At 34.2% G+C, this 16806-nt stretch overlaps 1 protein-coding gene across 2 annotated transcripts in view; it reads left to right on the top strand.

Annotated features, from left to right (window-relative positions):
* G3BP2 (G3BP stress granule assembly factor 2) overlaps positions 1-16312 on the top strand; it is a 29124-nt gene extending 12812 nt beyond the window's left edge. Inside the window, exons 3-12 of one of the 2 annotated variants that reach the window (XM_039230944.1) lie at positions 1387-1468; positions 2205-2378; positions 3304-3394; positions 4241-4343; positions 4862-5042; positions 6020-6118; positions 10825-10927; positions 12118-12246; positions 12791-12909; positions 13394-16312. In XM_039230944.1, the coding sequence (XP_039086875.1) occupies positions 1387-1468; positions 2205-2378; positions 3304-3394; positions 4241-4343; positions 4862-5042; positions 6020-6118; positions 10825-10927; positions 12118-12246; positions 12791-12909; positions 13394-13666 (1354 nt within the window). In that variant the 3' untranslated portion in view covers positions 13667-16312. The remainder of the gene's footprint in view (positions 1-1386; positions 1469-2204; positions 2379-3303; positions 3395-4240; positions 4344-4861; positions 5043-6019; positions 6119-10824; positions 10928-12117; positions 12247-12790; positions 12910-13393) is intronic. The other variant, XM_039230946.1, reaches the window with a different exon arrangement.
* Positions 16313-16806: the final 494 nt, after the last annotated feature.

The following is a 16806-nucleotide window of genomic DNA, read 5'->3' as shown; positions in this document are numbered from 1 at the left end:
GACATTCTTGTTGACAGTGTATATAGAGGAGTTTAGAATGGAGAGGGGAAAATGGAATTAATAGGACCTTTCCTCATCTGAAATTTAGTGTTTGTATAATGTAGATATTAAGCAGGAAGCTTTTTTTGTTGTGACATTAAGGTTCTCCATCATTTCAGATAAAGGTACAAACTTGTTTTATACTTCATTTATGTAATCAAATTATCCTATGAATAAAAATTAGTTTATAACTTTTTACTTTTTAACAAACTGTGATGAGTATCCTTTACACATGCATCTTTGTGCACCATTCCTAGTTATTAAGTTCCTACAAATAGAATTTTTAAATTAATGTTATCATTTCTAAGACATTTTTTACATACACTTAACACCCAAATTGTCCTCCAGAAAAATGGTAGACATTTACATGTTTGCCAGTGGTACATGCAAGAAAATAATTTAAACTTAAAAATACAGATAGTAGTTAAAAGCATAGACTATAGAGCCAGACCGTCTGGGTTCATTTCATGTCTTAGCTACCCCACTTGATAGGTGTGTAGTTTTAGGAGAGTTGATTTAACCTCTTCTGAACCTCAGTTTGCTCATTTACATAATAGCGCTTATTTCATGAAATTGTGAGGGCATCAGTGAGTTAATATATGTAATACGCTGAGTACTTTGCTTGGTATAGTGGAAGTCTTACATGTTTCATTAACAATAGGAACTGAGCTGTCTTTATGAAAAAATTAACTTTGTGTGTTTGATAACCTTAATTTAGGAGGATATTCTAATTGTTTTAGATAAAAGCAGAGAATAGTTTATCATGTACTTAAGAGCAGTATAATATATTAATGAGATAATAGATACTGAAATAATGTAGGTTTTTCTTATTTGGTCTCTAAGTTATTTCAATTACTCTAAATCTGACTAAACTGTTTTAATCTAAGCCTTTGGAATTAGTAATCACTTGGAATTTAGTAGAATATTAAACAGCATCTGATTCCCAAACAAATCTAGATAAATTAGTTTTTGTATTTGAAGGGAAAGCTGGGTCAGTTACTTACTGCAGCAACAGTATTAGAATGTATTTTGAATATCTCATTCTTCCACCTAAAAAAATAGATGGGATAGGAATTAGATGAGAATAGCAAATGATTGCATGTGTATTCAGTGTGCCAGGAACACTAAAAATTCTGTCCTTAATCATTTAATCCTTACAACAGCCTTATGGAGTAATTACTGTGTGTTTGATGACCAAGGAAATTGAACTTACCGACCATAAGTAACTTTATCAGGATCTCACAACTAATGAGGGATGGAGCCAGACATATAAGCTATGTCTGTTTTACACCAGAACTCTGCTGCCTCTTAGAGTTGAGTGTTAATCAATTATCACTGGCCTTACAGGTTTTATGGGAGGAATTCTTCATATGTTCATGGTGGAGTAGATGCTAGTGGAAAGCCCCAGGAGGCTGTTTATGGCCAAAATGTAAGTATCAATTACATACACATTTTAGATTTTTTATGTTAAGATAGTGTTGAAAATAGCCTTAAAAAGTGCCCATGAATTTCTTCTTGAAAGTGGTCTTTAGTTGTAACTAGAATTTATGTTACAATAATTTTTAAATGTGCTTTCAGTTCTTATACATATCTGTTTTGTTTGAAACAAGGTACTACAGTGGGTTGGATATAAAGGAGAAGATAGAATATTATCTATCCTTGATATGTATTATACCTGAAACAGTTGAGAACAACGTATTAAGTTTATACAAATCTGGGCTAAGCTTTATGTTCCAGGGATGCACAGAGCCATATGTGCCTTATGACCTTATGGAAGATGTGGGACTTTAGCTAGACTCTGAATTACAGAATTTGGCCTCACCAAACAAGAGGAAATTGAAAGTAGAAGAAATGCACCAGAAAACACACAGTAAAGTGAAATCAGTTGTGAAATTAGTAGTGAAGTCAAGGAACAGTCAACAAAGTTTGTATGAATGACTAAATACTTAATACAGAATAGTGGGAGAGAGCTGTGACATTTTGAAAATGATGGCTTGGGAACATCAGTTTGGCAGTAATGCAAATCATGGTGGAATAGATTCAAATGGGACATAAAGATTAAGTAGTTAATATTCTGGAGTTGTGAGGAAATCAGTGAAGGTCTGTAGATTAAGTAATGTAATATTATAAGAGTAATATGTCTTCTTTTCTTCTCCTATTTGAAGGACATACACCACAAAGTATTGTCTCTGAACTTCAGTGAATGTCATACTAAAATCCGTCACGTGGATGCTCATGCAACCTTGAGTGATGGAGTAGTTGTCCAGGTCATGGGTTTGCTATCTAACAGTGGACAGCCAGAGAGGAAGTTTATGCAGACCTTTGTTCTGGCTCCTGAAGTAAGTTTTCATTTCACTTAATTTTCATTTGTATGATTTGATTGTTAATAGTTGCTTGAAGTGTCCAGAGTTTCTTCTGAAAGGTTTAGATAAGCATGTAGCTATATTTGAGAAATTGGTATTGGACCCATTGATAAACGTAAACATTTGACCTTTGAGCAACATCAACAGTAGGGGCATCAGTCTTCCCTGCAACTGAAAATCAACATATTACTTTTGACTTTTCAAAAACTTTACTAATAGCCTGTCATTGGCCAGAAGCCTTATTGATAGCCTAAACAGTTAACACATAATTTTGTATGTTATATGTATTCTATATACTGTATTCTTATAATAAAAAGTAAGAAAAACGAAAATGGTATTACATAAGAGAAAATAAAATACATTTACAGTACAGTACTGTATTTATCAAAAAGTCATGCATAGGTGGACTCATGCAGTTCACACTTGTAGTGTTCAGGGTCAGCTTTAATTTGAGCTTTGTGTGTATACACTTTGCTATTTATTTTTTTTTTCACTTATTTTGAAGTGAAAGTTATGCTGATACAAATGTCTAAATTGATTACTAAGATTACGTAAATAATAAAAAAAGTATCTTATTAAATAAGATTAAATTAAATAATTAATAAAAATTAAATAAGTTATGTTAAAATGGAAAAGTTTCATTTGTTAATTAGTCCTAGTTCTCTTCTATTGAGTAGCCATTTCTTGAGTTCCAGTATTTGATCTTTTATATCGTACTTTATATTAATATAGCATGTTCAATTTTAGAAAATCACATTTTTACATCATACTTCTATGTATATTTTTTTAACCGCTATAGTGTTAAAATAGATAATGCATATGCCACCTAATTTGTTCTTTTTGTGCAGTGCCAAATATATATGGGTATTTAATGAAATATTTGGATTTTGTTTTCCTTTAGGGATCTGTTCCAAATAAGTTTTATGTTCACAATGATATGTTTCGTTACGAAGATGAAGTATTTGGTGATTCTGAACCGGAACTTGATGAAGGTGAGAGTACTTTCAAGATAGAAGGATTCTATCAGTGCTCTTTAAAGACATGAAAAGCACAAAACTTTAGAGAAATCTGCCTGTATTGTAACTGAATCAAACCCCCTTTTTTCCTTTTTGTTAAAAAGAAATAAATTCATTATATGAAATTATATAAAAATCAGACATAGAAAGTGAAATTTCAATCTCATCCTCTGTAAATAACCAAGAGTTTGGTGCCTATTACAGAATTTTGTTGAATCCTATCCTTAGCAATACTTACTTTTATAAAAGTGCAGTTTTGTTGGTTCAGAGCTTGCTTTTTTCCACTTAGTGTATCCTTGTTGCCTGTCATTTTTTTTGACTATCCCATAATTATTTATTTGATCTTCCATTTATATATATTAGTTTGTTTCCTTTTCTTATCATTATTGTACTACTGAATAACTGTGACAAAGGAAACAGTTTAGGCTTTAATATAATTTATTTCCTATATTTTCTTAATAATCTTTTTAAATTTTATTTTTTTAATGTTTATTTTGAGAGAGGAGAGAGAGAATAGGCTTCACACTGTCATCACAGAGCCTAATGTGTTAGATCTCAGAAGCCATGATATCATGACCTGAGATGAAATCAGGAGTCGGTCGTTTAACCGATTGAGCCACGCAGGTGCCCCTGGATCTTTTCTAAAAATAGAGTAAATACCAAATTTCATCTTGCTTGCTCTTCAGTTTTTAAGAGAGCCAGCTGGAAATACTGCAGTTGAATGACTTAATAAGACATAGGCCAGTTTTTTAAACCATTATATAACTTCCTTGAACATTAAATATTGTGTATGAAATTGTTATGTGTATTATATATTGTCAGAATCAGAAGATGAGGTAGAAGAGGAACAAGAAGAAAGGCAACCATCACCAGAACCTGTGCAAGAAAATGCTGATAGTGGTTACTATGAAGCTCATCCTGTGGCGTAAGAATAGTGTTTGCAAGACCAAATTTGCCCTAAATTATGATGTAGTTGTAATGTGGTTTTTCTAGAATTATTGTTAGAAGTAAATTTTTGATAAAGCTACTTGTCAAGCCAGTATTTGAGTACCATGTATATAAGTTTGGAAAAAATTGTTTTATTTATATAAAAGATTGAACATGGTTTTGCCCCAAACATTGATTACTTACTGATGATGTAGAATATTTGGGACAACATGGAGAGAGGACAGTTTATTTCTATAAATATGGGATTTATTTAGAGTTAGTACTGAAGTAAACATTTTTAGTAATTCATTATTCCCATTTGAAAATGGCAGAATCTAAGAAATGCTGTGCAAGACTCATGCCCTTCTCTCTTCATATCTGCCTTCTAGTTCTTACTGGACTTTGCTTCAGAACAGTGTATTACTAGTTATGTGCATTAGATTAGAGAAATACTGCATTTTATTCAAACTGAGTGTTTCCATCATGCTGAAAAATGAATAAACTATTCTATTATAGTAATGGCATAGAGGAGCCTTTGGAAGAGTCCTCTCATGAACCTGAACCTGAGCCAGAATCTGAAACAAAGACTGAAGAACTAAAGCCACAAGTGGAGGAGAAGAACTTAGAAGAATTAGAGGAGAAGTCTACTTCTCCTCCTCCTGCTGAACCCGTTTCTCTGCCACAGGAACCACCAAAGGTTAGATCAAAGGAGCTCTTTAGGCCTGTGACATCACACTTTTATATTTGGTGCCATTAATGAAGCATGACCTTTGTTCTGTTATGTTAAATTGTTTAATATAGTAAACCATGCTTTTTTATGTATATGAAAGCTGTGGGGTTTTTTGTAATCCTGAGGTAATTTCATTGTATTCCACCCCCCCTCAAAATATCCCTAAGAGTGAAACTTAACAATTAATCCTTGTCTGTGTGCAGTGGTTAGTCTCTTAATGAAATTATTTGAGTCCATGTATATAGCCGAAAGTTGCTCTTCCATTCTGTAGAAGTTCTCTATGCACGAATGCAACTGGAGTCATGCAATTTCCCAACTTAAACAAGTTGGCCTATTAAAAGAAGAGGTACCTGTTATTTCTGGTTTAAATGGGAGCAATTTCCTTACAACACCAATTAAATGATCTTAGAAAGATGAGTAACACCCATAGTGTATCGTTTAAGCCTACCTAAAACATCTTTTATCTTTCTGTAAAGTAGAAGGTTAAAGTATATTTGGGTAGTGAGAGGAGGAGATTCCTTGTTCAATTTGTGAATGTCTGTTAAAGTTTCCAGTGAGTACTCTCTTCTTTCCTATCCTTCCCCTCAACACCATCACACACCTTATCTTCCCCCAAAAGGGGAAGAAATTGGTTCTATGAGGTTCTTATTTTTCTAGCATGTGTAGTTAGTGGTTTTGTTTGCCATTGTTCATCTCCTTAGAGCCTATAGGAACGTGCTTGTGGATTTATTTAGTAGTTCAGACAAAACAGATAATCTTGCATAATGAGATTTTGAAAGTTGGCACATAGACTGGCATGTGTGTGTGTGCCTTTCTTTTGAGGAGTCCTTCAATATAGAACAATAGTTTAGAAATGAAAAGAAAGTATATATTTGGAAGTTTCCCTATAGGAATGTTGGTGGTTTTCCATGATTAGTAGTCTAGGTTTGTTGCATTTCCTGCAGGCTTTCTCCTGGGCTTCAGTGACCAGTAAAAACCTGCCTCCTAGTGGTACTGTTTCTTCCTCTGGAATTCCACCCCATGTTAAAGCACCAGTCTCACAGGTAACCAATCTGTGAACACATTGGATTGTATCCTTGTTACATTGCCAATTGCTTATCTCTTTTATACTTCTTTAAATGAGTCAATCAGAAATTATGGATTAAATATACAAAAGACTGTATTAAATGTCAGTGCACCCACTTTAAATGCCAAATCTCCATCATCTGCATAGGTAGTATTTGGGGTTTGGGTGTGAAATACACATTAAGTTGGTTCTACCAATATACATATCTGTAGATAGATAGATATAGATATAGTCGTTTAAAAGGCTTCTTAAAATAACAAAAAAATGTTCCTTTTAAAGTTTTAAATTTTATTTAGCGAAAATATTTTAGGGAAGAAATTTGGAAAGGCACAAAGTAGTGTGGCATTATAAAAATCATTGCTTAAAAAAATAGAAAACTTAAAAAGTACACTGCCTAAGCTCTCAGTCTGTAAGTGGTTCACTCCATTTAATTGAAGCCTGTACCAACTTATGACTGTAGTGTTCACTTAACTGATCATTTCAGTATTCTGCTTTTCATCTGTTTATCATCTTACCCATTTCAGAACTTTCAAAACATTGAAAATAAGACACTGGCTACCTAATGTGTTTATTAGGTATGGTTTAAACTTAATTAGAATTTAGTTAATTCAGTAGCATAGCTAACGGGTATTCTGTTCTTTCCTACATTTTGAGTCAGACTTCATTCCACTAGAAAATTTACATTTAAAATGGTTAGTGCACATTAACCTCTTACATGTTCTAAACAGTGAAACTTTGAGGTTTCAAAAAAAGTAGCTTGTAATCATTAGATAGTCTTTATGGTGTTGGTACACATAGTCAGCTACATAAAATAGCAAAACACATGGCTTCAGGATACTTTTTTTTTTTTTCACTTAACATATTCAGGAAATGTTGAATAATGGCAGGTCACAAACCAGAATTCTGTCTTACTGAAGAAAATTAATTTGTCAAGTGTTGGTTGTGATTTTCAACCCATCTGAAGACCTGATGAGTGTGACTTCTGAATTTTCTTTTGAAATGCTTGATTTCTTATCACATTTGCATTTGGAATCCTTTGGATTGTGACTTCATCTTCTGAGTGTTGGCTACATTTATTTTAAACTTTTACTTAAAAGTTAAAATAGCTAATGATTATTATGTTTTCAGTATGTGCCAGGCATTGTGCAAAGCACTTTTATTCATTCTCATCTAATCCTCACCCTGTGAGGGTGTTTACTATTACTATTCCTGTTTCACGGATGAGTAAATTGAGGCCCAGAGTACTTCACCCTAAGGTCAGACAGCTGTATAAATAGCCTAGGTCTGGGCTTTGAATTTATGTAGTTGGACACCAGAGTCCTTTTGTGACTCATGTAAACCTATAGATTTCTTTAGCCTGTTGGAGGGCAGTGTATCTCCATTCACATTAAAGAGGAGTACTGTATTTAAGGCATTTCTAAATTACAGTAGATCCTAGCCTTTTGCCCAGGGGAAGATTTTTTTTAATTGTAGGAGGACTAGATTGTATTTTGTAGCCCATCCCCTTATTAAGACATTTTTAAACATGTACGACTTAAACTTCTATTTAAGAGAATTTTCTACTCTTTAGACTATATTTAGAATGGATTCATTATTTTTCCACTAGATTTAATAAATCCTTCAATTTTATTTTATTATTTTGGTGTAGTATCCATTTCTTTATCACTTTTAGCATAGTTTAATAAAAAGAGAAATCTAATTTTAGGATATTGGTAGAAATTAATTAGGAAGTAGGTAAGTTAATTTCATGGTAAAAAGGCTTAGTTTATGTAACTAGCTTATGTTCAGTTGAAGAACTTAGTTGTGGTTTTACCTGCTGTTATTGATTTGGTGGTTCCATTTTCATTTAATAATTCTGTTTGACTTTTATTTGCGGGATTTGTCACCTGAGCATACTTTCTGGTTGCATGGAATTAATTTTAAGGCTCTAAAGTATAGTATGTAGCATGTTAGCCATTTTATCTTTTCGGAGTAAATAGTTTTAATTATGAAATTGAGCCTGATTAATTATGAATTCACAGCTGGCTTAGTTGACATCTATTAAATCAATTGTTGAAAGGAATGCTGGTCTGTATGGATTTTTTGCGTTGGCATCATCAAGTATCTCCTGACAGTCAGTTTGCTACATCACTATGAATGATTGGAAAGACGTTGGAAACTATTTATTATATTTGTTTTAAGTTTTAAATCCTTAAAGGATAATGAAGAACCTTTCTATTTTGGTACATGTAGTTATTTTTGTTTGGGTAGTCAATTTGGAAAATAATTTAAATCAGGTCAGTGAGGGCACCTCTTAAGTTCTTTGATAACATTTGGGTTCAGTGAATCTGAGGTTTTTCTGAGAATTTTAAATTAAAAAGTACATTTGCTATTTTAATTAATTTCCTTCATTTAATGAAGTACATTAGCTTCATTAAACTTTGTTAGAGTATGTATATTCTTTAATTGTTGGCACTTTTAGGCCTCCTTAGTGAAACTTTACATTACTGCCTTTTTTACGGCATCACATTTCAGGTCAAATTACCGTATAGTATTAAACTCTGAATGTAGATATCAGTGGTTTTAGGTCTATAACATGGGTCTCCTTTTCAGGCATAGAACATTGTTCTACATGCTAATGAACTAAAAATATAATTTAATTTTAAATGAACCAATAGTTATTGACCGTCTTTGCCTAATGTCACTGTGCTTGGTTTTTGGGTGATGTAGAAATCAATTAGGACATAGTCCTTACAGGAATAAATACATGTAAAAAATAATTGAGAAAACTGGAGAGAGTTGAAATTGTTTTTAAAATAGCAAAATTCTTATGTGGAAACTAATTTGACAATAAACTATTTGTAAAAAAAATAAATAAAATAGCAAAATTCTAGAACATGAGAAACAACTTCACCTTTTTTTTTTTTTTAAATGTTTATGTATTTATTTTTGAGAAAGGGGGTGCAAGCCTGAGAAGGGCAGAGAGAGAGGGAGACAGATAATTACCAAGCAACACAGAGCCCAGCACGGGGTTTGAACTCACAAACCATGAGATATGGCCTGAGCCGAAATCAAGTCGGTTGCTTAACCGACTAAACCACCCAGGTGCCCTGGGGAGCAGCTTCATCTTGAGGGAAATGAGAAGTCTTCATGGAAAAAAACAGTGTGGAAAGAGACACACAAATCTGTTAAAAACTTCTAGGGTAGGAATTAATGTACCTTTTGATTACAGTGGGTGAAATCATTTACAATAAATTGTCATTTTTGGAAGAAGTATAACTCTTTGTATCAGAATATGACCTTGCAAGTTATAATAATAGTTATATAAGTGATGAAAGAGTTTGAGACACTGGCTGGACTGAGGTCCTCAGAGATGATCAGTCATAAAGACATAACTGAAGTCACTAGTTTTCTGACTTTGAGGACATTTTCTTCATATCCTGCTGAGTGTTTTCAGCACTCTTTAAAGGTGCATATATTTTATCCCTTCCTTGGACCATAAATACTTGAGCAGTGGATGGCCCGAAGAGTTTGAGAATATTGAAAATACCACTGAATTAAGGAAAAGGTAATAGTGGATGTTATTTTGTTTTAAAATAGTTAACTTTAATTATTTGTGTGTAATTTTAGCAGTTAGCAGAAATTTTTGGAAGGCATCTTAAAAAGTTCTATTACTCTCTGCCTGACCCACCCCCTTCGGGTGCAGTTAAAGAAAATTGTTGGGGTCTTGCATACCTTTCCTATATGGAAGAACAGTAAGGTGCTAAAGGACTCCTTGATTCTGAGGTGCTTTACACATGTTTCTGTCTTATTTAATTTTAACTTAAAGGTAGTATTTTTTTGTTGCTTAGAATAAGCAAAATTGTATGTTTTGAACTATCTAAATATTTTTAAGATTTATGGGCGGAGTTTAGAACATATTGGCTAAATTTTTAACAACATGGATGGACCTTGAGGGTGTAATGCTGAGCGAAATAAGTCAGGCAGAGAAGGACAAATACCATATGTTTGCACGTAAAGGTGGATTAGGAGGAACTTAATGGAGGACCATGGGGGAGAAGAAGGGGAAAAATAGTTGGAGAGAGGGAGGGAGGCAAACCACGAGAGACTCTTGAATGCTGAGAACAAACTGAGGGCTGATGGTGGGGGGGGAGGGGAGGGGGGGTGATGGGCATGGAGGAGGGCACTTTTTGGGATGAGCACTGGGTGTTATATGGAATCCAACTTGACAATAAACTATTTAAGAAAAAGAACATATTGGCTAAGCACTGTTAACATTTGAGGGGCAGCAAACTAGATAATTAGAAAGTATATGTCATAGTTTTGTGTACAATAAAGATGACTTTATTTTGCATATGCATTCACATGGAGTGACTCATCTTGCATTTTTGTGATTTTTGTAGCAGTAACTTTAATGCTGTCTCAATGTGGATGTAAATTTATTGAAAAAAAAATGTGGTTGTAAAAGCAGCTTATTTTGAGTTCTATATCCTTGAATGGGAAAACAAACGTACCCTACAGTCCTAGATTGGTACAGAATATCTTTAAAAAATTTATTCACATACATAGAACACTATGTTAAAAATATTCTAAACTTAAGATTAGCGTTATGTCTGCTGGTGACTTGCTGGTAGTTGCTTTAGTTATTTCGTCTCCTATGGAATGAGTTCTTTATAATGTGGGGTTTTTTTCCTTGTATTTTAGCCAAGAGTTGAAGCTAAACCAGAAGTTCAGTCTCAGCCACCTCGTGTGCGTGAACAACGACCTAGAGAACGACCTGGTTTCCCTCCTAGAGGACCAAGACCAGGTGAGTCAACCCTTCTGTGGCCTTCAGCATTTTAGCACTTGGAAAGTTGTAAAAGACTGAAATTTTAAAAAACTATAATGTGTTTTATATACAGTTTCTTTTAATACCAAATTTCTTTAAAGGTTTAACTTGCTAAAGTACAGTCTGGGGTAGAACAACGGACTTTTAGGGGAGGATTAGTTGACATGTGATGGAGACATGTATTTTGAAAGTGTAAAAATTTTGAGACAGATTTTATTTGGTTATTGTCACTGGTTCTAAGAATTCAAAACCGAGCTGCCAATAACCTACTCTCTTACTTAGCACTCTTATCTCTTCACAGATAAACAGTAAGCACACCCCGATTCTTCTTATTTTGATTGTCTTAGGTATTAAGTAAGTTGCCATGATTTTTGACTTGTTTCCATTGTTAGCTAATATACGTAGCACCTCTATTTGAATTCTTTAAGTATGTTTAGATTGCTTTTGGGAGGAGGTGGGAGATTGTATCCATCAATAGCCTATGTAATTTTTCCCACAAGAGTAAAATAAAATGATCTGTTACTAAACCAGAGTCATGTGAACTGGGGTTTGTCCTAGTTTTGCTATTACTTGAGCTTATGATCTTAGGTGAGATCCTTAAATTATGAGCTTCTCTTATGCCATTTAGTTACTACACAAATTTTTCTTGTGTGATACCTTTCTTAAATGCCTCATTGTGTTCTTTGTGTTATTGAGAGGATCAAATAAGAATTTTCTGTATAAATTTGACCACATTAATATGTCTATAGTCTATTTAAGTGAGATATTGTTACTATTAAATTTACGGATTTGGCTATAATTTCATACAACCAAATGTAATTTTGTAAATTTCAAAATACTAAACAAATACATCTCATCTGAAATTTTTTGGTTCCTGGATGATGGCAAGAATTTGGTTAAGGAGGAATACTTGTACTAATGTTGGAATTTCATATAATCAGACCAGTAGATCTAGAACAAGGAATTTTAGTAATCTAGTCAATACCCTTACTTTATACTTAGTGTCATGTTGTTTTGTAACTAACCTACTAATAATAGGCACTTCCACCTCTGTTCAAGGAGCTCACTATCTTATTAAACTAAAACAGGAATATCTTTTATACATTCATTGCTTTGCACTGGTTGTTATATATTATAAACTTTAATGTCTGTCCTGTTCCTTTTCTCAGGCAGAGGAGATATTGAACAGAATGAATCTGACAACCGTAGAATAATTCGCTATCCAGACAGTCATCAACTTTTTGTTGGTAACTTGCCACATGATATCGATGAAAATGAACTGAAAGAATTCTTCATGAGTAAGTAGTTTATTTGCTTTATTGTAAAATTAAGCAGAGGGATTAGAGCTTTTTTCATAATAATAACTTTTTTTTAAACGTGTGTGTGTGTGTGTGTATATTCTGTATATCTCCAGGTACCAATTAGTTTAATTGATCAGAATTGAGTAGAAGGTTATCTTAGATGTTTCCCCATGATTGTACTTAGTGTTGACTGGCCTAGTTACACAGATTAGAAGAAAGGGTTCATTGAGTTCTTAAATTTGAGGATGGGATTCTTTTGGCAAATATAAGTCAGGTAGAAAATACCCTTGTCTTTGTGAAGCTGTGCAGGTAACTTTCCTTTTGAAAGAACTAATTCAGAAGAGTAATGTAACAAACGGTCGGGATAGTTGTGAGCATCCTTACTTATATGAGTGAATGTACTTCATTTGTCACTGGACGTAGCAGCTTGCAGCTTATTTTGAAGTGTTTCAAGTAGATTAAGGTTATTTCTCAACAGTTAAAGCTGCAAAGTATTCTATTAAAATATTTAATCCCCTTGGTGTAATATATGTTTTCACAGGTTTTGGAAACGTTGTGGAACTTCGCATCAATACCAAGGGTGTTGGGGGAAAGCTTCCAAACTTTGGTTTTGTGGTTTTTGATGACTCTGAACCAGTTCAGAGAATCTTAATTGCAAAAGTAAGTGACTGAAAGGGCGTACATAGTTCAAAACTTTATTATTCTGTTGTATGTAATACTAACTTGGTGCATTTTAAAGCCATAGAAAATCTTTTCTTAATGATAAAGCTAAAAGTAGTTTATTAGAAATGGTATTAATGCAAAGAATAAAGACATGTTAGTAGTTTTAATGTCTGAGATGTGGATTATTTTATTTATTTTTTGAAGTTTATTTTGAGAGAGAGCGCATGTGCATGTGAGCAGGGGAGGAGCAAGAGAGTGAAGGAGACAGAATCCCAAGCAGTCTCAGCGCTGTCAGCGCAGAGCCTGACACAGGGCTCGAACTCATAAACAGTGAGATCAGGACCTGAGCCAGGATCAAGTCAGAGGCTTAACTGACTGGACCACCCAGGTGCCCCTAGGATTTTTTCTACTTAATGTAAGTAAGGGAATACATCAGTATTGTCTAACCTGCCCACGTAAATCTTTTTCTCTCCTTTTAAAGCCAATTATGTTTCGAGGGGAAGTACGCTTAAATGTGGAAGAGAAAAAAACGAGAGCTGCAAGAGAGCGAGAAACCAGAGGTGGTGGTGATGATCGCAGGGATATCAGACGCAATGATCGAGGTCCTGGTGGTCCACGTGGAATAGTGGGCGGTGGAATGATGCGTGACCGGGATGGAAGAGGACCTCCTCCAAGAGGTGGCATGGCACAGAAACTTGGCTCTGGAAGAGGAACCGGGCAAATGGAAGGCCGCTTCACAGGACAGCGTCGCTGAAGCTCCACTGTTGGCAAAGTCTTGGCAGTGGTACATTATTCATCGTGTTTGCATTCTTGTTAATTTTTTTTGGCTTTGGAATGTGACACAGCCTTTTTGATCATTTCTTTGATGTGAAAAGCATCTTTTGGTTATCAGTTAAATTGAGGTGGACATTATTTCCCCAATTTCACAACAGGATTCACATTGTTAATTTATAAATCTAGACGTGGAGAATTAAGGACTGAGAAATGACCATATCTTAAACTGTCTACAACAAAATGAACTTAGAAGGACATGCCCAACTGAATTCAGGTCCTTTGAGTCAAAAAAATCCTCTGCTGCACATTTTGTTTAAGTGTTACTGTTTCTGCCTATTAATGTTGGAAACACAAATAGTGCAATTTGTGCAATTGGAGAATCTTGCCTTTTTTCTTGGCTCCCCCCAAAATACAACCCAACAAAAACTTGTTATGCACTCATCAAAATGCACTAATGGGTACTCTGAACTCATTAACATTGACATCTGCAACAGGAGGCAACAGGGGAAAAAAATCTTTCATCTCTTTTTCCAGTAGAGAATAGTTTGTGAAATGATGAGGGCATTTTATCTGCTTGCTGTGACCAGCGTGTGTAAACATAAACCTTAACAAGACTACAAGTATATTCCAGAAGGGAATCATTTAGTTATGAACTAAATAACAAAAATCAGAACTTTAAATGCTATGGTCTTGAATATTAGACCAGATTTAGTAGCTCCATATCTAAGATTTTTCTACCTGCCCCTCTTCAGTACAGAAATGGCTGGCTGCTCAACACACTCCTCCTCCCCTTTTCCCTTTCTTTAAGCTGTGTACAGTGAAAATTGTCTTTACCGTATTTTTGTTCTCTGGTAATGTAATAAGCATGATGGTGCCTTCTATTAATACATCATTCCAGTCTTGCTGGTAATTTTGTACAGTATAGTGTATGAATTGCTGTGCTGCAAAGCCAAACAGCTGCAAAATGTTGAAAAATCATTGAAGTGTATAAAAATTGCAGTATCTTTAAAATCAGTAAATTGACTAGCATTTTATTTACCTTGTTCTTCAGTTAACAACTTTGTGTTCTCTGTGGGAGGGAGTCTTGTGTGTTTGGGAGGGAGAGGGAAGGAGGAAGTCAGTCATTTGAGTAAGTCTCTTGTTGACTTTTCTCATAGCATGAATGTGAACGTTGAAGCGTATCACTTCAGAGGTGCTTGGAAAAGTCAATCAATCTGATGTACATTTTTTATGACATTTTAAAAGCAGTCAGATTCCACAAACGGCAAGTAAACCTGAAGTGAGGATACTGCAATTTTCAGAGAAAAGAACAGCAGCTCCTAAGTGTTTGCATTTTCTATTTGGGGGGCAGGGAACTGTCATTCATTTTGCACAATTCTTGAACTGATGTCAGCACCCGAGTGGCTCTGAATTTAAGTCTGGGACGGCATCTTTTATTTTTACATGAATCTCTAAACAATTCTGTGAGCAAAGTTTGTAGCTGCTGGATTATTGTCTGTCTTTATAGCAAGTTCCAGTAAACCGCAAGTATGGCAAAGGATATCCAATTTTATGCTTGGAGCATTTGGTACATAACAGTTTCTGATGTTTCAGGCTAGGAGTGAGGTAAATTAAGTGTGACCACTTAAAGCTGCTTGTTAGCATGGAAGACTTCTCCAATCTTCGTAAAAACAAAAAATGCACTTGACATAGTAGCAAACTGGTTCTGAATTATGGGACTGTTTGCTATTTAGTAAACTAGCAAATGATGCACATATTTTCTTTTTCATGTACTGGGCAATATAAGTGAAATCTCTCCTTTTTTTCCCCTTTGAAAGAGGTCTTCCATGTTTGGGGAAAATTCTTGCACTATTGCATATATTTGGGGGACACAGATTTCTCATAGTTTCCATTGGGGGGGTGGGGACTTAAAGATTTTTTTTCCTGTTTGAACACTTTTACACTTTCTGATGTATAGTACTTGAAGTTCTTACCAGAAAATTACTTTTGCATTTTGAAGCCTTTATTCAAACTACTTTTAAGTAAGTGGTTTATTGTCAGTGTTTCGGGTTTTTTTTATAGCATATTTTCCCTCTATTCTTTTATTTCTTTGTCCTTACCTTTTTAAATATATATATAATTTCCAATCTAGGATATTGCCCCGTCACCCATGAAAACTTTCTTGGCACCAAAAGTAATGACAAATGTTAAGTGTAATAGAAAATTAGAGTAAAGAGCCATTCAGCTTCAGTCTTTACATACCATGGGGGAAAAAAAAACCATCACATGGAGAAGTTTACATGGTGATTGTTCACCTGCAGTACTGTGGACTTTTAACATTTTGTCCCCTTTTCAGTGAACCAGAGTAAAAATATTCATTGACCATTACTGTTATTTGCTAATTTTTTTTTTTTTGATGGTAATATTCTATCCTTATGACACTATTGCAACCAAATTGGCTTTACCATCTTGGCTTTAGTAGGTATAGAAGACAATGGATTACCATCTTTATTGCTGTAATGTGTTAAGCATTATATGCTAGTAGAATCTAGTTTAATTGTTTCAGGTGGAAAAGTATTCTTTGAGTTTCCATTTTGAATGTGTTTGGACTAAACAAACAATAAACTACTGATGTCTGCAGCATTTATCTATGTCCCTAATTTAATCTGTAGATTTGTGTTCCATAGTATTTTCTTCATTTTGCATTTCATATCGCCTCAGGAAAAATAAGGAATTGTTCTAAAATCAACTGCTGCTTGTTTGTGAAATTTGATGTATAAAAAAGTAAAATATTTTAGTGTAAGACTTGAACATGGTTAAGAGATCTATCCCAGTTCACATAGCTAACTGGGGTATACAAGTTAAAGAATATCCAAACAATAATGAAATACAAGGAAGGTGAGAATGATCTAAAGCAGATTACTTACTAAACATTTATTTAAAGAAAAACCAAAACTTGAGTTTTACAAAGGATTTTTACCTCCTATATCAGAAGGGAAGGAAAAGGGATGGGAAGATTGAAGTTATCTGAAGTTATGGACGTAAACCAATTCAGAAATTAGAACAAATTTGTCAAGCTCTAAAAGAATATTAAAGGGAAAGTATAGTCACATTTACAAGTGTATATTTCAAATGAAAAGT

The sequence above is a fragment of the Hyaena hyaena genome, unplaced genomic scaffold (assembly GCF_003009895.1).
Source record: "Hyaena hyaena isolate Hyena2069 unplaced genomic scaffold, ASM300989v1 scaffold_54, whole genome shotgun sequence".
Lineage (NCBI taxonomy): Eukaryota > Metazoa > Chordata > Mammalia > Carnivora > Hyaenidae > Hyaena > Hyaena hyaena.
Note: the sequence above shows the minus strand (reverse complement) of the source record. Positions and strands in the feature narration are given on the sequence as shown.